This window comes from Pan troglodytes, chromosome 2, assembly GCF_028858775.2.
Source record: "Pan troglodytes isolate AG18354 chromosome 2, NHGRI_mPanTro3-v2.0_pri, whole genome shotgun sequence".
Taxonomy (NCBI): Eukaryota; Metazoa; Chordata; class Mammalia; order Primates; family Hominidae; genus Pan; species Pan troglodytes.
This window is the reverse complement of record NC_086015.1, coordinates 62,757,695-62,782,146: the sequence shown is the minus strand read 5'-3', so window position 1 is coordinate 62,782,146 and position 24,452 is coordinate 62,757,695. Positions and strand designations below refer to the sequence as shown.

Genomic DNA, 24,452 nt, shown 5'->3' with positions numbered 1-24,452 from the left:
TAAGGGTAGGAGAAACGCATACAAGTAAAAGGAAAACAGATTTTACCTCAACATGAGGAAAAACTGTTGAACAGCCAAAACTACTTGAAGATGAAATGTGATATTTGAAAGCAGTAGGTAGACAGTTTCTGATGGTAATCAAGCATAGATTAGATAACCACTTGGTGGGAATGTTGTGGAAGGGTTTCAGAACATCGATGGGGTTATTCTTCAATATTAAGAATCTGGTTAGAGACTTCTGAGGAAAACAAACAAAAATTAAACAACAGCATCTTAATACTTATTCAAGTCCAGAGATATATGAAAGAGGGCATGGTGGCCCACACCTGTAATCCCAACACTTTGGGAGGCTGAGGTGGGAGAATCGCTTGAAGCTAGGAGTTAGAGTCCAGGCTGGGAAACATAGCAAGACCCTGTCTCTATAGAAAGTTTTAAACATAGGAAAAAAAGAGATATGCAAAAGAGTTCCCAACTTATATTTTAAGATCCCTTCTTGAAGTGGGAGATGAATTCTCTGAAGAAATGCTATTGAGAGCACTTTCTATATGTTTTAGTTTTTTAAAAAAGGAACACAAATTTTCTTAGTTTTTTTAAGCTAGTAAATATGTTTCTGAATAAACATTCTGCTTCCTGAGGTAGAAAATTAAATTTTTCTTTCTTGGCTATAAAGAAGCAGGTGTGTGTCCCTGACCTGTGTGTGTATATTGAATACATGGTAAGGAAACAAAAGCATGCTTTTAGCAAGGGGAGAAAGAGCAAGATGAAAGAAGAATGTAGAGTGGGTTACAACAGCAGCATTATTTATTGTTATGGAGACTTTCAGCATGAAGTACCACTCAGTATTCTTGGCTAAGAAAGAGACTGTTTCAATAGTCATACATTTGGCAAATATTGAGGGAGCAGCTACTGTGTGCCAGGAACTCTGCTAGGAGCTAGAGTCTAATGGGGGTGTGACATTCATCAAATGATCAAACAAATGAGGTTGTAATTATGAGCTGAGACGAGAGCTCTTAACGAGAAGATCACAGTTGCTCTAAAAGAAGGAGTGAAAGGAGCTCGACTAGATTGAAGAGGGGATGTCAGCGAAGATTTCCCAAGAGTGTGATGCTTTAGCCAAAATACAAAGGCTGGGTATGAATTCACCAGGCCAAGGGACAGTAGAAAGAGGGGAGGAAAGCATGGTCTAGACAAGGGGGCACAGCCTGGGCAAAGGCCCAGTGATGGTAGGGAGCATGGCACACCCTAGGAACAGAGAAGACCAGCATGCCCAGAGCATAGGGAGTGTGATGGAAGATTGTACCACATGAGGTTGGAAAAATACATAGAGACTAGTCTATGGAAAGCCTCAAAGGCTAAGGTAATGGTTCTGGTCTTTCTCCTGAGGATGATGGCTTCCCAATGACACTGGGAAGACACTTTGAAACAAGAGATGGACATATTATCAAGTAATTTTGGCTATAGTGTGAAGAACAGAGGAGAAATGAAGCCAGGATGAGTGAATAGGAGGGGATCAGGTAAGAGCTTTTGCTACAGATGACACAAGCCAAGATAGTTGCTTAGACCTTGGTGGTGGAAGGGGAGATGGTGAGAAAGGTAGATTCAAAGCTATTTAGGAGAAAAATCGGCAGGAATTTTCATAAGAACCTCAAGCATTGTCTACTTCACAGTTCCTTTCACTAAGGCATGGGTCATTGAACTATAGCCTGTAGGGCCAAATCCTACCCACTGCCTGTTTTTGTAAATACGGCTTTATTAGAATCCAGCCATGCCCATTCATAAACCTATTGTTTATGCCTGTTTTTGCAGTACAACAGCAGAGTTAAACAGTTGTGACAGAGACCTTTATGGCTCATAAAACTAACACATTTTCTATCTGGCCCTTTACAGAAAAACTTTGCAAAGCATGGATTTTTCACTACTTGAAATACCATTTCCATGATATCCCATGATGCATAAGTTCTTTATTTGGAGCCCAGAGGTTCACATATGGGCTTTAGACTATCTCTCACCTCCTGAAATTGGAAGTAAAATTTGGTATTTATGTATATATTTTTGGGAAACAGTTTTCACCAGCGTTTAATAAGAATCTATGAATTGTCCCCAAAAATGAGCTATCTCCTAGTCCTCTCCCCAGTCTGTTCTCTGGCCATAAAAGATTTTTAAAATCTAAATTTCTTTCAGTGAATAAGAAATGTACACTGATACTAAATGATAAATATCATTAAGTATGGATAGACATTGCTGCAAATTGTTAAATTCCTAATATAAGATCCCAGTGAAAATGACCCAGAGCTTTATGATAGTAGGTAGCTCAGTGCTGTAATTGAAAGATATATAATAATTATTGCCATGTTTTAGATTTCTGAAATAATGACTATGCCAAATAATTACTTAAATGTATACAAGATTGTAGATAGCTCTTTTGCAAGTAAATTCCTTCACAGGAACAAATGGATGGGTACAGCTCATGTTTTGTGTTTTTGTTTGTTTTTTTTTTTTTGGTGTTTTTTTTTTTTTTTTTTTGGCTAGAATGTGTTCTTCATCAGACCATGACTCTTTAAGTGTAGGAACCAAGAATAATTTATCCTGAAATCCCCACACAGCCTGGCACACAGCAGTTCAGTAAATGCTTACTGTATACATAAAGAGATGATTAAGCTAACTTGCTCTTATATAATGTTATGTGTATATGTGTGTGTGCGTGTGTGTGTGTAGATGTACATATGTGTGTATACACATACAGTATACTTATAGGAAGCACATTAATAAATGTATATAAAATTGTCTCGTAAACACAATCTTGTTTTTAGCCAAAGGAACTGAAACCATAGTCTATCTTAACTGAGGACATTGTCTTCAGTTCTAAAGGTATCTGATTCAGCCCTACTCAGGCAATGTCCACTGTCTAGCAAGCAGGTTGAATGAAAACAATGTGGTATTCCTTTACGGCCAAGATTTTAGTATTAAATCAATCTGTTCATTATAAAAATTCACAAGATAGTATTTATTCTTCATCTGTTCAATATTTTTATTTGTGTATTTAATACGAATCCATGGTCTTGACTCTTGAATACAGCACCTCTTCTTGCAGAGTACTCAATATGTGCAGGTGTGCCTAGGAGCCCTCTCCCTCCAGTTTCAAGAGGAGGGTAAGGGTGGGAGACATACCTGAGTCCTCAAGAGGAAGGAGGAAGAGGAGGCTCCTTCCTGCATGTGCTCAGAGAGCAGGCCTGACTGAAAGGATGTTTATCTACCCAAGGAAATGGAGGCTTTTCATTACAGGGAGATAGAGTCAGTCCATGGCATAAAAGGATTATAGTCGGGTGGAGCCAAGATGGCCGAACAGCTCCAGTCTACAGCTCCAGTCTACAGCTCCCAGCGTGAGCGATGCAGAAGATGGGTGATTTCTGCATTTCCAACTGAGGTACCGGGTTCATCTCACTGGGGAGTATCGGACAGTGGGTGCAGTACACCGACCATGAGCTGAAGCAGGGTGAGGCATCACCTCACCCGGGAAGCACAAGGGGTCAGGGAATTCCCTTTCCTAGTCAAAGAAAGGGGTGACATACAGCACCTGGAAGATCAGGTCACTCCCACCCTAATACTGCGCTTTTCCAACAGTCTTAGCAAACGGCACACCAGGAGATTATATCCCACGCGTGGCTCGGAGGATCCTACACCAACGGAGCCTCGCTCATTGCTAGCACAGCAGTCTGAGATCAAACTACAAGGCGGCAGCGAGGCTGGAGGAAGGGTGCCCTCCATTGCTGAGGCTTGAGTAGGTAAACAAAGCAGCTGGGAAGCTCAAACTGGGTGGAGCCCACTGCAGCTCACGGAGGCTTGCCTGCCTCTGTAGACTCCACCTCTGGGGGCAGGGCATAGCCAAACAAAAGGCTGCAGAAACCTCTGGAGACTTAAATGTCCCTGTCTGACAGCTTTGAAGAGAGTAGTGGTTCTCCCAGCATGCAGCTTGAGATCTGAGAACCAACAAACTGCCTCCTCAAGTGGGTCCCTGACCCCTGAGTAGCCTAACTGGGAGGAACCCCCCAGTAGGGGCAGACTGACACCTCACACGGCCAGGTACGCCTCTGAGACAAAACTTCCAGAGGAACTATCAGGCAGCAACACTTGCTGTTCACCAATATCCACTGTTCTGCAGCCTCCGCTGCTGATACCCAGGCAAACAGGGTCTGGAGTGCACCCCCAGCAAACTCCAACAGACCTGCAGCTGAGGGTCCTGACTGTTAGAAGGAAAACTAACAAACAGAAAGGACATCCACACCAAAACCTCATCTGTACATCACCATCATCAAAGACCAAAGGTAGATAAAACCACAAAGATGGGGAAAAAACAGAGCAGAAAAACTGGAAACTCTAAAAATCAGAGTGCTTCTCCTCCTCTAAAGGAATGCAGCTTCTCACCAGCAATGGAACAAAGCTGGACGGAGAATGACTTTGACGAGTTGAGAGAAGAAGGCTTCAGACAATCAAACTACTCTGAGCTAAAGGAGGAAGTTCAAACCCATGGCAAAGAAGTTAAAAACCTTGAAAAAAAATTAGATGAATGGCTAACTAGAATAACCAATGCAGAGAAGTCCTTAAAGGACCTGATGGAGCTGAAAACCAAGGCACAAGAACTACGTGATGAATGCACAAGCCTCAGTAGCCGATTCGATCAACTGGAAGAAAGAGTATCAGTGATGGAAGATCAAATGAATGAAATGAAGCGAGAAGAGAAGTTTAGAGAAAAAAGAATAAACAGAAATGAAGAAAGCCTCCAAGAAATATGGGACTATGTGAAAAGACCAAATCTACGTTTGATTGGTGTACCTGAAAGTGACAGGGAGAATGGAACCAAGTTGGAAAACACTCTGCAGGATATTATCCAGGAGAACTTCCCCAATCTAGCAAGGCAGGCCAACATTCAGATTCAGGAAATACAGAGACACCACAAAGATACTCCTCAAGAAGAGCAACTCCAAGACACATAATTGTCAGATTCACCAAAGTTGAAATGAAGGAAAAAATGTTAAGGGCAGCCAGAGAGAAAGGTCAGGTTACCCACAAAGGGAAGCCCATCAGACTAACAGCTGATTTATCAGCAGAAACTCTACAAGGCAGAAGAGAGTAGGGGCCAATATTCAACATTCTTAAAGAAAAGAATTTTCAACCCAGAATTTCATATCCAGCCAAACTAAGCTTCATAAGTGAAGGATAAATAAAATCCTTTACAGACAAGCAAATGCTGAGAGATTTTCTCACCACCAGGCCTGCCCTAAAAGAGCTCCTGAAGGAAGCACTAAACATGGAAAGGAACAACCGGTACCAGCCACTGCAAAAACATGACAAATTGTAAAGACCATCGAGGCTGCTAGGAAGAAACTGCATCAACTAACGAGCAAAATATTCAGCTAACATCATAATGACAGGATCAAATTCACACATAACAATATTAACCATAAATGTAAATGGGCTAAATGCTCCAATTAAAAGACACAGACTGGCAAATTGGATAAAGAGTCAAGACCCATCAGTGTGCTGTATTCAGGAAACCCATCTCACGTGCAGAGACACACATAGGCTCAAAATAAAGGGATGGAGGAAGATCTACCAAGCAAATGGAAAACCAAAAAAGGCAGGGGTTGCAATCCTCGTCCCTGATAAAACAGACTTTAAACCAACAAAGATCAAAAGAGACAAAGAAGGCCATTACATAATGGTAAAGGGATCAATTCAATAAGAAGAGCTAACTATCCTAAATATATATGCACCCAATACAGGAGCACCCAGATTCATAAAGCAAGTCCTTAGAGACCTACAAAGAGACTTAGACTCCCACACATTAATAATGGGAGACTTTAACACCCCACTGTCAACATTAGACAGATCCATGAGACAGAAAGTTAACAAGGATATCCAGGAATTGAACTCAGCTCTGCACCAAGCAGACCTAATAGACATCTACAGAACTCTCCATCCCAAATCAACAGAATATACATTCTTTTCAGCACCACACCACACCTATTCCAAAATTGACCACATAGTTGGAAGTAAAGCACTCCTCAGCAAATGTAAAAGAACAGAAATTATAACAAACTATCTCTCAGACCACAGTGCAATCAAACTAGAACTCACTATTAAGAAACTCACTCAAAACTGCTCAACTACATGGAAACTGAAAAACCTGCTCCTGAATGACTACTGAGTACATAACAACATGAAGGCAGGAATAAAGATGTTCTTTGAAACCAAAGAGAACAAAGACACAACATACCAGAATCTCTGGGACACATTCAAAGCAGTGTGTAGAGGGAAATTTATAGCACTAAATGCCAACAAGAGAAAGCAAGAAAGATCTAAAATTGACACCCTAACATCACAATTAAAAGAACTAGAGAAGCAAGAGCAAACACATTCAAAAGCTAGCAGAAGGCAAGAAATAACGAAGATCAGAGCAGAACTGAAGGAAATAGAGACACAAAAAACCCTTCAAAAAAATCAATGAATCCAGGAGCTGGTTTTTTGAGAAGATCAACAAAATTGATAGACCACTAGCAAGACTAATAAAGAAGAAAAGAGAGAAGAATCAAATAGGTGCAATAAAAAATGATAAAGGGGATATCACCACCGATCCCACAGAAATACAAACTACCATCAGAGAATACTATAAACACCTCTACGCAAATAAACTAGAAAATCTAGAAGAAATGGATAAATTCCTGGACACATACACCCTCCCAAGACTAAACCAGGAAGAAGTTGAATCTCTGAATAGACCAATGACAGGCTCTGAAATTGAGGCAATAATTAATAGCTTACCAACCAAAAAAAGTCCAGAACCAGATGGATTCACAGCCGAATTGTACCAGAGGTACAAGGAGGAGCTGCTACCATTCCTTCTGAAACTATTCCAATCCATAGAAAAAGAGGGAATCCTCCCTAACTCATTTTATGAGGCCAGCATCATCCTGATACCAAAGCCTGGCAGAGACACAACAAAAAAAGAGAATTTTAGACCAATATCCCTGATGAACATCAATGCAAAAATCCTCAATAAAATACTGGCAAACCAAATCCAGCAACACATCAAAAAGCTTATCCACCATGATCAAGTGGGCTTCATCCCTGGGATGCAAGGCTGGTTCAACATACACAAATAAATAAATGTAATTCAGCATGTAAACAGAACCAACGACAAAAACCACATGATTATCTCAATAGATGCAGAAAAAGCCTTTGACAAAATTCAACAGCGCTTCATGCTAAAAACTCTCAATAAATTAGGTATTGATGGGATGTATCTCAAAATAATAAGAGCTATTTATGACAATCCCACAGCCAATGTCATACTGAATGGGCAAAAACTGGAAGCATTCCCTTTGAAAACTGGCACAAGACAGGGATGCCCTCTCTCACCACTCCTATTCAACATAGCGTTGGAAGTTCTGGCCAGGGCAATCAGGCAGGAGAAGGAAATAAAGGGTATTCAATTAGGAAAAGAGGAAGTCAAATTGTCCCTGTTTGCAGATGACATGATTGTATATCTAGAAAACCCCATCGTCTCAGCCCAAAATCTCCTTAAGCTCATAGGCAACTTCAGCAAAGTCTCAGGATACAAAATCAATGTGCAAAAATCACAAGCATTCTTATACACCAATAGCAGACAAACAGAGAGCCAAATCATGAGTGAACTCCCATTCACAATTGCTTCAAAGAGAAGAAAATACCTAGGAATCCAACTTACAAGGGATGTGAAGGACCTCTTCAAGGAGAACTACAAACCACTGCTCAACAAAACAAAAGAGGATACAAAGAAATAGAAGAACATTGCATGCTCATGGGTAGGAAGAATCAGTATGTGAAAATGGCCATACTGCCCAAGGTAATTTATAGATTCAATGCCATCCCCATCAAGCTACCAATGACTTTCTTCACAGAATTGGAAAGAACTACTTTAAAGTTCATATGAAACCAAAAAGGAGCCCGCATTGCCAAGTCAATCCTAAGACAAAAGAACAAAGCTGGAGGCATCATGCTACCTGACTTCAAACTATACTACAAGGCTACAGTAAGCAAAACAGCTTGGTACTGGTACCAAAACAGAGATATTGACTAATGGAACAGAACAGAGCCCTCAGAAATAATGCTGCATATCTACAACCATCTGATCTTTGACAAACCTGAGAAAAACAAGCAATGGGGAAAGGATTCCCTATTTAATAAATGGTGCTGGGAAAACTGGCTAGCCATATGTAGAAAGCTGAAATTGGATCCCTTCCTTACACCTTATACAAAAATTAATTCAAGATGGATTAAAGACTTAAATGTTAGACCTAAAACCGTAAAAACCCTAGAAGAAAACCTAGGCAATACCATTCAGGACATAGGCATGGGCAAGGACTTCATGTCTAAAACACCAAAATCAGTGGCAACAAAAGCCAAAATTGACAAATGGGATCTAATTAAACTAAAGAGCTTCTGCACAGCCAAAGAAACTTCCATCAGAGTGAACAGGCAACCTACAGAATGGGAGAAAATTTTTGCAATCTACTCATCTGACAAAGGGCTAATATCCAGAATCTACAATGAACTCAAACAAATTTACAAGAAAAAAACAACCCCATCAACAAGTGGGTGAAGGATATGAACAGACACTTCTCAAAAGAAGACATTTATGCAGCCAAAAGACACCTGAAAAAATGCTCACCATCACTGACCATCAGAGAAATGCAAATCAAAACCACAATGAGATACCATCTCACACCAGTTAGAATGGTGATCATTAAAAAGTCAGGAAACAGCAGGTGCTGGAGAGGATGTGGAGAAATAGGAACACTTTTACACTGTTGCTGGGACTGTAAACTAGTTCAACCATTGTGGAAGTCAGTGTGGCGATTCCTCAGTGATCTAGGACTAGAAATACCATTTGACCCAGCCATCCCATTACTGGGTATATACCCAAAGGAGTATAAATTATGCTGCTATAAAGACACATGCACATGTATGTTTATTGCAGCACTATTCACAATAGCAAAGACTTGGAACCAACCCAAATGTCCAACAATGATAGACTGGATTAAGAAAATGTGGCACATATACACCATGGAATACTATGCAGCCATAAAAAAGGATGAGTTCATGTCCTTTGTAGGGACATGGATGAAGCTGGAAACTATCATTCTCAGCAAACTATCTCAAGGACAAAAAACCAAACAGCGCATGTTCTCCCTCATAGGTGGGAATTGAACAATGAGAACACACGGACACAGGAAGGGAAACATCACACACTGGGGCCTGTTGTGGGGTGGGGGGAAGGGGGAGGGATAGCATTAGGAGATATACCTAATGCTAAATTACGAGTTAATGGGTGCAGCACACCAACATGGCACATGTATACATATGTAACAAACCTGCACGTTGTGCACATGTACCCTAAAACTTAAAGTATAATTAATAAATAAATAAATAAATAAATAAATAAATAAGGATTATAGTCAGAGCTGAGGGAACCAACCAGAGTATCAAGTCCAAGGGGCAAGTATGGAAATGGTGGAACAACAAGCAGGAATAGATTCTGAAGCACAGGTGTCTGGGTAAGAAGCCGACCCACGAAATGGTTCAGAACTAAAGCTAAGACTGGCATGTGGTGAAGGAGCCTCAGCTAGAACTCTCCATTCCTTGAATGTTTGCTGCTTATGTAGGGGAAAGCATGGAGGTTTAAAGGAGTTGATCAAGGATCAAGACAATGGGCCAGCATTAAATATCACATATAAAAATGTAAACATGTAAGATACAGATGCTGGACTGCACATTTCTGCTTAAAAATAAAATTATTTAACATACATAAAGTAAAATAAAAAACAAAACAAACAAACAAAATGCCACCAGAGTGGGGAAATTGTATAACTTGGAGCATCATTTCTCAAGGTGTGTTCTGTGGTCCCAAAAGATGTAACAGTTCTAGATACATAAATTTGGGCAATGCTGCATACTCCAGCCTCCTCTTGGGATACTCACAGTGTTTTCAAAGCTCTGAAAAGTCCTGCAAGAAAAGTCCTGCAAGAAAAGTCCTGGTTGATTTTGTTTAGCCCAAAGTTTTTTATATTTTAGTTAAAATAGAAACCTTTCTTTTTACATTATACTTTGTAAATGCCTACTTAGTAAAAAGCTAAACAAATGAGTTAGTTGCTTTGATTAAAAATTTCTTAATTGTATAAAATCTTCTAAATCTGTGTTAAAATAACATTATTTGTCAAAATAACTCTATAGTTATTTTAAAGAGGTAAAATTAGATATACCTTATACCAAAACAAACTCACACCATATACCAGAATAAACTAAAAATGGACCAGAAATCTAATTGTGAAAAATGAATCCATTTAAGTAAATGGAAGAAAACATGGGTGAATTTCTACAGAACTTGGTTGTAGGGAAAGGCTTTATAAAAATGACCCAAAATACAGAGACAATTTTTTTTAAATGGCTGATACCTTTGACTACATAAAAATAAAACCTTTTGTATGGCACAAAGAAAAACCACCATAAACAAAGACAAACTATAAAGTGAGGGAAAGAAAAATCTGATAGAAGAAAGGGCAAAAGATGTGAACAATCATATATATGGCACATGCATATAAATGTGTGTGTGTGTGTGTGTGTATGTATGTACACATGTGTATTACATAAATGCCCTTAAATATATGAAAATACAGTCAACTCCACGTATAATGAGAACAAATTCAAATCAAGCCTGCTTTAAAGTATCAGTTCTCACCTCTCAGATCAGAAAGCATTAAAATATTCACAACATATTCCTCTAAAGTTGCTCTCGGGAAATCAGCATTCTCATACATTGCTGGTGAGAATGAAGAAAGGTACAACCCTTGTGAAGAGAATTTGCCAATATCTAACAAAGACAAGTATACATTTACCTTTTGTTCCAGGAATCCCACTTTTAGAAATTTACCTTTTCAGGATTTACCTCTAAGTATACAAAAATAGACATACCCAAGGTTATTCATTTAAGTGTTCATTGCAATCATTGCAAAACACTGAAAACATGCTCAACCATAGAAGAGGGTGAAATGAATGATAGTACCTCCATAGGGTAACGTATTATGCTGCTGTAAAAAAAGGGTGAGGAAGCTCTCCATGAACTGGTATGGAATGATTTCCAGGATAAATTATAAGCTGAAAAGATAAAAGTACAAAGGAGTATTATAATATGCTACCTTTTGCATAAGAAAGGGAATAAAAAACAGACATGTATCTCTTCAGTTTTTGCAAAATGAAACACAGAAAGGCAACACCAGAACTAATGAAATTTATTACCTCTAGAGGTGAGGGTAGGAATAGAGTAGAAGTTATGAGGGGATGGGAACAAACAGGAAGAGATAGGAGGATGTGACTCTTACCCCAAATGTGCCCTTCTGTAGTTTTGACTTTTGATTGTTAATGTTGTATGTAATCCACAACAACAACAAAAGTAATAAAAATCAACAAGAAAGGAGAAAAAAGCCTAAAATGTAACACAAAAGGAAGCAGATGACTTTCATTGTATTTTGAATGACTAATATACTCACATTGAAAATGCGGAAAAAAAGAACCCAAGTCAGTTTTGAATATGGTATTTTAACCAAAGAAGAAAAATATCTGTAAGCAAATTGAGAACTTGAGACAGTAGGTTTAGGGTAAGTGTTTCTTGTTTGTTTTGCTTGGGAATTCTGAAGCTATTTTCGGTAACTTCCATAATTCAGGAAGTAAGTAAATATCTTGAGGATACTGAGGGCCAGTTTCCTCACTGTCAGAAGGGGGTTACAAATACAGAAAGAAGAAAGATGAGAATGAACCTGTGGTATTGGATTAGTATTGGAGGAACCAATGTGAGTGCACAGTTACAGAGGTCAGGGATCATCAGATGTTTTCAGTAAAGGAGCAGATAATAAATTACTTAACTCTGCCATTGTAGCACAAAAGCAGCCATAGACAAAATGTAAACAAATGAGCATGGCTGTATTCCCATACATTTTTATTTATGGACACTGAATTTCGAATTTTATATAATTTTCATCTGTCATGAAACATTATTTTAATTTTTTAACCATTTAAAAATGTAAAAACCATTCTTAGTTTGCAAGCTAGACACAGACAGGCAGTGGGCCAGACTTGGCCCATGGGCCATAGTTTGCTGATTCCTGTTTAGATAGATATATAGGTAGGTCAGTAGATACATAGATTAAGAGATAGAGAGCAAATATGATAAAATGTTAAAGGTGGGGAAACTGGGTGAAGGATATACAGTAGTTCTTTATACTCTTCTTGCAACTTTTCTATAAATCTAAAATTTTTTTAATCACAAAAAGAAAAGCCCTGTATTTTTCATAGCTACTGCTGAAAAGGAAAAACATTGATCAAATTATTGACCTAAGAAGTGAGTGTCTTACATTTCGTAACATTCACTCAACTCCCACCTACACTTTCCCCACTGGGGTAGCTCCTACTGTGATTATATAGTTTCTGATTTGTAGCTGGGGGTGTCATGATGTGATAACATTATTTTCTCCTGTTCATCCTTGTTTTTCATCACCCTTATTGAGTAATGAGGTCACTGTGCTGGTAATTTGTATATGACCTTGTAATTTCCTATAGTGCAGGAATTTTTTGGTCTGCTATAATTAAGTAGCCTAAATAAACAGTGCTTATCAGAAAATGCCCCATTAGCTTGGAAGTCTGTGACAAATCCTTTCTGATGCCCTTAATGTGTTATTATGAAATTCAATTACACAGCATGCTCACCTTGCTTATTTCACCAGCCATAATCTAGTGATAGCTATGGTGAGCAGTGACTGAAAGTATCATAAAATATTATAAGTAGGAATTAGGTAATTTTGACATTAATATGCTTTTTATGCTGGAAAAGCAAATAGTTTGTAAGGAAAATCTCTGTTGTATAGACTGTTAATCATTCTACCATCCTTTACCGGTTTAGTTCCAACAAAATCCATTTCTACCTTGGTTTATTTATCATTGTAGGTAAGTCCACACCATGATCTTCATTGATAATGAAGATGATAGTGGTCAAAGCTGAAATTTATTGAGTGCTAATTCTGTACCCATATTCACACCAAATGTTTTTCTTCCATTTGTTTCTGTTTAATCCTAACACTCAACTCTTTTGTTATTATCTCCTTTTCACACATGAATCTTAGCAATGCTAAGTGACGTGGCCAAGTTCTTACTGTAGGAAGCACGTAGCTGGAATTGGCCTGCAGAGCCAGTGCTCTTAGGTGTTGTCTAGAACTGTCTCCCATTGTAGATTAATACCGTAGGAAGTACAGAAATTTAGAAAGAAATTATTTAGTTATAAAGACATACTTCTATTGAGAAGAATAAGGTAAATGATAAAGGGCACTAATAGCAGTGCAAGAAATAGAATTCACATTGGAAAATCTTTTACGTCCTCCTGCCTGCTCCTTACCACTAATGAAGCTCAGTGGTAAGTTTAGAGATGAGAAGGGCTTAAAATAGAACATGCAGTGACTCAAGCCTTCTGGATGTCACCAGCTTGAATTGTACCCCCCAGGTATCTACGAGAGGAAGCAAGAGACTGGGGAAGAGTGCAGTAGGAAGGAAAGTAAAGAGATGGGGAAAGCCCTCACTCCCCCTTCCTTTGCCTTCACTGCTCAAAAGCCCCGAGTTAAGAGAGACTGACTCCCACCACTGCTGGGGTACATGGCAGCTCCAAGACTGACTTCAGTTCTGAGTCACCTTGTGGAGTGCGACCATCCATGACATGTGGCATGTGACTTTGTCACGCTTTCTTACCCAAAGCTCATAAGGAGCTTCATCTCAGCTACATTTCCTCTGAGTTACTGAAATAATTTCTTATGTGAAAAGGACTCTGCTGTAATTTAATAACAACAACAATAAACTTTTGAGAGGAATATTCATTTAGTTGAAGTATTTCTCAAACTGGCTAGTTAAGTGATTGACTCCATATTAACCAATTTACAAAACTGGATATTGATATCTGGACATCTATCTTTCTGAAATATGAAGGAGGAAAAAAAGTGTTTCTTTGTGGAAGCCCCAGGGAATTGAAAATCCATGGGAAACCTAAAATCTATATATGGAATTCCAGACATGCTCATTCACTTTGTTTTCTTTTTAGGGACTGGTTAAATATGTTGAGCCCACCAATCGTTCCTCCCAGTCAACAGCCAGCTGAGCAGCGTCCAGATTCCTCTGAAAGTTTGAGTGTTCAAGGTGGGACTATGAAAAACGATATGCATAAGAAAATAAAAATAATTTACTATAAATAGAATCCATCACTTTGAGATGCCACTGTTTTTATTAAATGTTGATCACTTAGTCTTACACACCCTAAATGAGGTAACCTGAGCCTCATTTTTTAGAATAATGGGTTCTTTACAACTAAAAAGAAGATGAGAGAAACTACCCTTGTTCTTCTAAAGGTTAATACCAGGGCAAAATATAGTTTAAGGTATAAGAATATGGTTTGGATGTCAAATTGACCTTCATCTGAATTTCAGCACTACCAATTCCCACTGTGTGGCCTTTATGAATTTTGATTACTACATCTATAAAATAACACGAATAATAGTTAGTGCCTCCCCGATTATTCCTTGTGAAGATTCAATGAGGTGCTGTATATGAAGCACCTAGAATAGTGCCTACCAAATACCAGCTGTTGGCATTATTATACAGCAGACACGATATTTCAACATCACTCAGATACCTGTTTCCATGAATGCAAAGATACAACCTTTGCATTAAAGCAGAAGTTGTCACGTAGCTACAATAGGTATTAGTAAGATAAAAATCAGAAGGAACCAGGAATGAAAATTTGCCAGGTGTTCATTTGGTTGGCGTGAGCCATAAAGATGAACCATTAGTTTCTGGTTGTGAGCAGGGAACTTGACTGTCAGGTGTGCGTGGTAGAGGAACATAAGAGAATCTCTGGTGAAAACTGAGGAGTTGAGATGGCAGAGGCATGGGGTAATCTCAAGTGCATAATTGGAGTAACAAATAACCTCAGAGTGGGACTCTCTCAGACAGTTTTCTGGGTTGAATTTTGAAGATAGAAATGTTATATCTGAAGCTTTAAAAAAAGTGGAAGTGAAACCAATATAAATTGCTCCAACAAAAGTGCCAGGTTTTTTTTTCCTAACTGCCCCAGGGAAAAAAGTAGAGCATCGCATTTTTCTTTAGGTATGGAGAATTCAGAGTGAGAGCCCATACATCTGAGTTGTACGTTTTGGCCGCCCAAGGGATGGAGATGTCTCTGTGATTTACTATCTAAAATAGATTATGCCCCTCAAATTGGGAATCTTTTTAGAGGTGTGCATTTATAATTACTTATGACAGAAAAATAGAATCTTGGCTGTCAGGAGGAGACCTTGCTGTGAGGGAACAAATAATGTGTTATGCTAGGTGTCCTAAATAAGCCACAGGAACTGAGAGCGTGGTCCTTGAACAAAGGCACCCAAGATATATATTAGCAAGAAACAGCTGGAAGGATGTCTTAAAGTCACCATTGCCAAGCCCGGTTCTGACAGCAGGAGCTCAGTTATGTTGAAGCTAAACAGAACTTCCATTGAGGGCAAATTCAGAGAATTGTAGAAATGTGCTGGCCAGTGTTATCCAGATCAAGCATCCCTTCTGCCTGTCACCCTGGATTTTTATCAGCTGTCCCCTGGCCCTTTTCTCATATGCTTGGGTGGTTTGTAGTTGATTAATGCCTCCAAAAACAAGCATTTTCTATTTACTCATGTTCCACTTTTCTGATATGCTTGAGTGGTTTGTAGTTAATTAACACCATCAAAAAACAGTGTTTCCTATTTGGTTAATGGCATGTTAATTGCATAGTTTTAGGCAGCATAAGACAGTCCATACTTACCAGTATGCTGAGATAGTGTTTCCATCTGTTCTGCTAAAGTGTCAAAGAAAAATTATGGGCTCAAGTTTCCAGTTTATATCATCGGAAGGGGAAGGGAAGTATGGTTGTGAGCAGTCTGGAACCCTTCCTGGGTTCTTGTTGCACGACACCATTCATTTAGCACTTACTTTATGCCAGACACCAAGTCATTACATTTAGCCCTCACACCACCACCAGGAGGAAATTGTGTGTGTGTGTGTGTGTGTGTGTGTGTGTGTGTGTGTGTGTGTTACAGCTGAGGAAACTGAGACACAAAGTTCTCAAATGACTTGCCCAAGGTCCCACAACTACTGAGTCACAAAGTTAGGATTTGAACCCAAGCAGCCTGGCCCCAGAGCCTAGCCATTATATTTTTATCCTTTGTGGATTTTGAACTGGGTAAGTAGATTACCTACTAAAAATATATGTATATATAAAACCAGGAGTTGAAATATTATTTTTCCATTAAGAGTTTCTGATCTACAGGAAAAGCATTAATTAAAATCTCAAGGGCTCAGTGACTAAGTTCTTTAAAAAAGAGAGAGATACCTCTGGTCACCTGTCAGCCCTGAGCCAGCCCCCTCTCCTCCCACCCATGCTTGTTAGAAATGACAGGGAGCCACAGTTGACCAGATCTAAGGCAAGGCCAAGGGAGTGAACAGCTGAATGAAGGGCAGGATCGTTGGATATGGAACTGCCGGGCCTGGATATTTGCATGTTGTTTATCTTCTTACAGGCCTTCCCAGACAGTCTTACCTAAGTAGATCAGTCTGCCACTCACTGTGTTCTCTCACTTCACCTTCTAACGTAATCTGCATGCCTTTTCACAGTTTGTAAATCTTGATTTGTCTACTTGTTTATTGTCTTTCCTCCTAAGTAGCCTCTGAGTTTTTAGGAGACTGTCAGTTTGCTCACTCCTGGATCCTTGGTGCCCTGTGCAAGTTCCAGCATATATTAGATTCTCTATGTTCTCATTAGAAAGGAGAAGAGAAGGAATAAAGGGAGGAAAGGAGGTTGGGAAATACTCTTTAACTCATCCTTTTTTTTATTACAAGCGTGTGGGAAAAAAGTAAAGCAATTCATTGAAATCTGACTTTCAAATTTCCCCCCATTCCAATTTTTTTGGTATATTTGGTATATTTCTAAAATTTAATTGTGAGAGTATTGAACTTTGACCCATACATTTTGGCAGTTAAAGAGTTATAGACCACCTTATGCCGTGGCTCTTAAACTTTATTCATAAGCAGTAACAACTTTTCTTTCAAGTGAAATCTCATATGGATTCCTCATGTATGGAAGAGATAAAAGCTCTGCTCTGGCTAAAGTGGGGGGTTAGGATCTCAGAATCCTGCCCTGGGGCTCTGATGAACCAGTTAAAAACGCTGATGTGGTCCAACCCCTCAATTTGCCTAAAGAGGTAAATTACTTGACCAAGATCAAATGCCCAGTCAGAGCCCTAGCTGGGATTAGGGCCCAGGCTTCCCCCACATCAGTGCCCTTTCTACAGAACCATTTCACTGAGGTGTGAATGTGGTGCCTGAGGACTCATTCACAGGGAAAGGTGTCGCCCACCTTTGGACTTCTAGGATATAAATAATAATAGCTATTTATTTAATCTTCCTGTGTTCTGGGCCTACATGTGCCCTTGAATTCTCACAATAGCCTAGTGAGGTGTGGATGCTATTATTATCCCATCTTCCACATGGTTACACTGGGACTTAGGGCAGTGCAGTGATGTGCTGAGCCATCATACCTCTATCAGAGATGGAGAGGCCAAGTTGCATTTCTGCAGCTGGAGGAATTACTGCATTTTAACAGCAGGGAAATATACTCTGCCTGATACATAATTCTAGAAAACTTGCCCCAGGCCATACAAAAGTAAATGCATGAGTTATATCTGGCCCTTGAGTCAGAGGTTCCTGTCCCTACTTTATTCAGTAGGAGTTTGTGTCACAGCCAGTTTCTGCTCAGCCAGAATGTCTCAAGTGCATGAATGCCACCTTCACGTGAACAGCCTGGTTTCCATCACAGCCGGCCAGCAGGAAGAGCACTGCATTCGGATCTCTGACATCCCACTGGATGGGAAATGATCAGCTCTTCACAGCTCCTCCTGGGCTATAACACACTTGCTGAATATCAATTACTATCGGACATGGTGCCCTTAACACTTACTAAAATGTGTTTTCCTGGAACTTGTGTGAAACGTAAAAATGGGAAATTAAGATTTCAGAACTTATTTGAGAAAACTACTAAAATGACCTTTTGAAAATGAACCATACTTTGCTCAAAGAATAGTTGTCAATTTGTTTTTGACATTTGTTCCTTTACAGTTATGACCCTTAAATTATTCATGCTTACCAGCTCCAAAATGGAATAATAACAACCTCTGTCTTCAGGTCTGTAGCCCTATCTTGCAGTTTACATAGATTTTGAGTAAGAAAGGCATTCAGAAGGAGTTTGGGAGTTGCCTGATTCTCATAAAAATAATATTCTTATACCTTTTTTATGGCAGAGCCACACCAAATATTCCCATATGGTTGTTGATTAATCTCCCATGAGATATAAATGGGTAGCAGATGCTTATTTTGTAGACGTAATATCCAAATTACTAGTAAAGAGTTTACAGAAATGTTATGGCTTCTCACAGCTAACCAGAAAGAAGGAATCCTCATGTATTGAGGAGATAAAAGCTCTGTTCTGTGGGTAAAAGCTCTGTTCTGTGGGTAAAGTGGGGGTTAGGATCTGGCTACCTGCTCTTCTCCAACAGAGGAATTCTTTCACTGCCCTCCTATTAACTGCCACATAATTCTTTGACATTTACCTAATACTCTGAGTCTAAAAGTTGCTGAACAACTCTGGTACCCCCAGTGCCTAGTGTGGCTTCTAGGACACAGTAAATGCCCCATAAATATTTGATGAGTGAATGAGTGACTCTACTGGCCATAGGAAATATGAGAATGATTTGATCTATTCTTTTGATCTTTTTTGTACCTCGAAGATTTATTTCAGATGCAAAGGAGACTTTTCCCAAAAGAGCAATATTGGTGATATGAAAATAATAAGCCAGCATTAATAAAGCACCGTTGTGTACCCGGCACTGTTTGGAATTTTTCTGTGCATTACCTCATACCTCCCAACACTGCTTAGTGTGGGGTTATATTATGTTCCCACTTTACAGATGAGATAAGGGGCTAGCCTGGGTCACAGACCCTGAGTGTGCATCAGGACACTGACCCAGACCTGTCTGACCAGGGTGTCCACACCCTTAAATCCCACACTGTAGTGTGACCACAGAATTCCTATTTAGGTGGATAAGAACCACATGACTGAAATATCCACTGCAATTTTTTTAATTTAGGAAGTTGTATTTTCTTGAAGCTTTCTGGATAAAATAGTGTTTACCTTGGTACTCTTCTTAGACCCATAGCACCCCCACCTCAACTCTCAGATGATAAAATGATTCATGGTATTTCTAACATTCCTTTAATGCAGAGACCCCGCCCCTTCCCCTGTGAGTAGGGTGATATTTTCTCTTACATAGCTCTCAGGGTCCTGGGGGAGTCTTCTCTGCAGGAAGGGATTACAGACGGGGGAAATCAGTGCCTCACTAGTATCAAGAGGTGCCTTCTTTTCAGGGCCACTAGAAGTGAACTCTCCAGTAGAGCGAAACACATTGCAGGTGTCTGAGGCTCTTTCTCCTGTTCCAGAACCACCCCACCTACCTATCCACCATGTGCAACCCAGAAGGCTGGTCCCAGCTTTCCTTGCTGGAATTGGGATGCATTTTCCCATAGCTCAACATTGATACCTTGCTTAAAATCAGGCTCCTAAGATATTATGGGCTCTGTTGGCTTCAGAGCTCAGTACCTTGGAGAGGTGCCTTCCTTCACGTGTAGAGTTGTAAACCACAGGGTTACAACTGCACATCTGAATCACTGCATATTTGTAAGTAGAGACTACCTGGAAATAATGAAATTGTAATAATTCCTAATTAATGATCCAAGTTCTTCAACATGTTCCCTAAAATGGCATTTTCCAAGTAAAATATAGCCACCAGTTTTTACAAAAGGGGTAATGTACCTATTGCCCAAATGACACCTGAAATATAATAATACAATGTTATTTACCTTTCAAAAACAATATAGCCCTCTAATTGGAAGAAAGTAGCATTTCATTGTTTTCTTTCCATTGTTGGTTATTTATCTTTCTCCCATTTGAGGGTACATGTTTGCTGAGAACTGAAATTCAGCAGTTCACAGTGGACTTTCTCAGACTTTAGTGTGAGTTAATTTTGCCCTACTGTGAGATATGTTGGTGGTAGAGTTTGCAAGCACCCAGTACTCAGCAGAATCTTATCTAAAATGTCATCTTCATTGATCCTAAGGCTGACTGCTCCAAATGGTGATCCCTCGCTGTTGAATTGCTTAAACAATAGTGTATTAGTATGCACATAAAAATACAGTCAATCAGTTCTCAAGATCTATAGGAGAGAAAATACATTAACTTTAAAAAAAATGTAGACGGCAGTGTCAGAAAATTGAAAATCCAGGTCAATGTCTTGATTCAGAGATTTAAAATCTGATAAACTAGTGCCACATCATTTATTTTCAAGCTTGAAGAGACATCTTGGGTGTGTAGGTTTTCTATTATCTACAGTTAAAATGCATTAAATATAGATAATTAAACATTTATATTAATTGACTTTCAGAAGGTGAACTGGAGGGGTTATTTACCCGAGCTGATCTACCCAGAGAACGGCAGCCCGTATTGCTGCATTTGGTCTGGCTCCATTGGTTTTTCTTCTGTTATTGCTGTTAACCAATTTCAGAGTGGATGAGGCTGAAAGTTTGTAAATAGATTATTATCTGAAAGGTAATTTTATTTCACTAGAAATGGCTTTATTGTGTGTAGAAGAGAAAAAAAATGTAATTTGGACCCCTATCCAGATGCTCTTAGTCTAGTAGCAGAAAATGGTTTTATTTGTTAATTTGTCCTTCTAGAGTTTCTGTAGCCAATCTTTAAATAGAGCAATTTAGCATTTTGAGGAAAAACAAACTCAGCTCTATCCAAGAATATAATTGAAAATTACCCCATACCCATCCACGATAATTACCTTTCAAAACATTTCCCAATGCTTGACATCATAGTGGTAATTGCGTAATGATATTATAATTTCATTACGTAGGGATTATAATGGCAAAATGATGTAAGTTGGAGGCTTTGAAAATTAAGTTACAATGAAAACAAAACCTTTTATGTAAGCTTAAAGCACTTACTTCAACATAAAATTATACATAATCTCACCCAATTTTTGTATGAATGTCATTGTTGGTAGTTTTAAAATTCATCCATTTGAAGCTTTGGTACTAAAAAAACCAAAAAACCTATCTTAGTCCCCATGGTTATAATGCGCGAGGGTCCCATTCTATAGTGATATGTATTGGAACGAATGCATTTATATCGCAGTTATTGCTCCAGTTTGTATGCATTATGTAGCAAAACCTCTACTAATGAATTGGATCTACCTCGATCCCTTTGCAAATGGGTGATAAAGACCCATGGCCATTACAATGGTTGTTTTCATCTTGAAAGATTCCCAACTGGTTGTAAATGTATTTTGTTTTCTCATTTAATAGCACCAGCTTAAAAATGTATCTTTTTTGCAAACATAGGCACAGAATACACTGAATAATTATATAGCATGTAACTCTTACGTGCCAGAGGTCTGAGTTCCCCATGATGTGCTGATGGAGTAAGACAGAATCCAATGGCAGGTCCCTGAGAGTTTCACTTATAATCATTTACCTCAGGGATATGTGATTTAAACATTATACCTGATGGAAAAAATTAGTTTTACTTTTGGAAACATACACAATTTTTGGTATAAGAACTGTTTTTTTATTTAAAGATGAATTTATCCTAATGTTCTATATAAAACTAATTGGGGGTCTTTCTATTTCTTTCAAATCCACTATGTTTTGGGGTTGTAAAAAAAATCAAACAGATTGAGTTTTCAGGTAGGGAATAAGGTATAAACGTACATAACCCTTTTTGTGTCTGGCTCACATATCCTGTTTTCCATGATGATGGTGATAACATTTACTGAGTACTTACTGTGTACATGTGCTGAGTGTTATTTAGTTCTCATAGGAACAATGACAGGTACTTTTATTATCTGTACTTTACATATGAGGAAGCTGGGGCTCAGAGCAGTGAATTTCCCAATATCCCACAGCTGTGATATGGTAGAAATGGGATTTGGACCTGAGTTTGTCTGACTCCATTGTCTAAACATCATCCTTCCTGCCTCTATGAAGCCTTTTCTTCACACTTTAAGCGACATCAGTACTTCCATCCTGAGTTACTAAGAAAGTTATAGCCTATAGTTCATGATTTATTATATTATCATCCCTAATAGTAACTATCATTTATTAAACAACTACTATGTGTGCTGTGTTATGCATATTACCAGTGTCTAATTTAATCTTCCTCAAAACCCTACCAAATAGGCATTGTTATTCCCATTTTGTAAACAAGGAAACCAAGGTCCGACGAGGTGAAACGATCTGTAGCCAGCTTTCAGGCGGTAAGAAGCCGAGCTTCCATTCGCCCCCAGTGTATTGGATTCTAGAGCCCTTGAGTGCTCTTAGCCACTCAGCAGTAGAGCCTTCCAGTTTAACTCCTCATTAATCTTTAGTAGCTGCTTTTGCTTCATGTGTTTGTGTCACATTCACAACTAGACTATGCCCAGCTCAATCACATAGCAGATACTAATTGATAAACTAACTTTATTCATTTCTCTCAAGTAGTCCAAACTTTAAAGGCATAATGGATTGAATATCTGAAAGTAGAGGATGTACGTACTCTCCTTTGATGTGAAAAAGTGATCTAAAGGGGGTCATTTTCAATATGGAATGACCATTTGAGGAATACTCTCAAGGATAGAGGCAGGGCCCTGGGGACTCTGAAGACAACAGAAGAAGATAAAGGAAATGCAGCCTTCCTTCTCTGAGTTCCTGTTCTTAATTAGAAACTGTGCAGGGTGGTCAGGTCAGCTACCATTATTAATGTGGTTGTTAGCAAAGTCCTTTCATACTTCAAAGATATAAACTGCTGCAGCCCAGAGTCACAGAAGCTCATCAAAAGCACTACAGGGATCATTGGATCTGGTCCCCTGTTCTAAGCAGAGTTCATCTACAAAATGCTGCACAAATCGTTGCCCCACTCTCTGCTTCACCCTTTCGAGAGTACATGTTTCATTTGCTGGTCAGCTCTAATGCTTAGAAAATTCTTCCTTGTGCTAAGCCTCCCCAAAAAAATGGCTCCTCTTAGCTTCCACCTGTTGATCCTATGGCTTCCTCCTGGAACCCCAGATTTTCTTAACTTCTCACTCCTATGCCACCCTTCATATGCTTGAATCCAGAAGGGCTGCTGTCACCTCATCAAGCTTTCTCTTTTCTGGAGTTAACAAGCCCATTTCCTTTGGACTTATTGAACTGTTTGCCTCTGCCCTCCCCCAGGGACTCTCTCATCTTTAACAATATTTTTGAACTATGAGAAATCAGATTTCTTTGTTTCCAAACCTGACTTATTAAAATGTAGGACACTTTTAAATTTTTTATTAGTCTTTTCTATGTCTAAATTCCTTCAATGTAATAGCTCCGAATTAAACATGTTACACCACTCCTTTAGCATAATCAAGGTCCGACTGAGTAGACTGGTACAAAGTACTCTGACTGGTAGAAAGAACACTGAACTCTTACTCTGGAAACTGAGAGTGTCCCCAGCTCTGCCTCTAACTCACCAACAAACCTCAGATGAGCTGTTCAACTTTGTGAACCCTGGTTTCCTCATCTATAAAATGGGCATGATAATTCCTGCATATTCCACAGGGTCATGAGGGCCAAATGAACTACTACATGAGAAAGAGCTTTCTAAACCATCAAGGGCTCTACCAATGAGGTATTAGCAACCAAGGCAGATGTAATCATTCCTCAGTTGAACTCCACTTTTAAAGACTGCTAGCACTGCACTCAACTCACAAGAATCAGCGGATTTCACATTCCACCTGTTTCTCTGCATAGTCCATTAGAATAGGGATTGTTTCTTGTCATCATGTCCTGAACACCTAACTCAGTGTCCGGCTCATGGAAGGATCACACTAAATGTGTTTTTGGATGGTTAGGAGAAAAGTGGGCAGAGGAGTGGCTGTGGTACAGTTTTAAACCCCCACTTCACCATGTAGGCACCACTCCCTTGGACTTAACTCCAGTTTGTCAATGTCCTGACAATGTTCAGGCACCAGCTTGGTCTGATTTTGGCTGAGTAAGATGGAACCCCACAACCACCACCACCATCCTCCCTTCCTCTAGGCAGTGACACTTAAGATCATGGGCTTTTATTTACACCTTCAACAAACATTCCATTTTTATTGCACCTCTATTATGAGTGAGCCCTGCACCATACCCACCATCCAAACTCTTCTGAAGCTCACCCTGGTGAGCACATAGCCCAA

At 39.2% G+C, this 24,452-nt stretch overlaps 1 protein-coding gene across 50 annotated transcripts in view; it reads left to right on the top strand.

Moving 5' to 3' along the window:
* The window catches only part of CFAP20DC (CFAP20 domain containing), a 304,345-nt gene that overhangs the window by 270,802 nt on the left and 9,091 nt on the right, over positions 1-24,452 (top strand). For 40 of the 50 annotated variants that reach the window (XM_054682027.2, XM_054682023.2, XM_063805987.1 and 37 more), the window contains one exon: positions 14,171-14,265. The exons of 3 other annotated variants lie outside the window; for them this stretch is intronic. In XM_054682027.2, the coding sequence (XP_054538002.1) occupies positions 14,171-14,227 (57 nt within the window). In that variant the 3' untranslated portion in view covers positions 14,228-14,265. Of the gene's footprint in view, positions 1-14,170; positions 14,331-24,452 lie in introns of those variants that run through there. 7 more of the 50 variants (XM_054682026.2, XM_063805985.1, XM_063805990.1 and 4 more) reach the window with 1 other exon arrangement.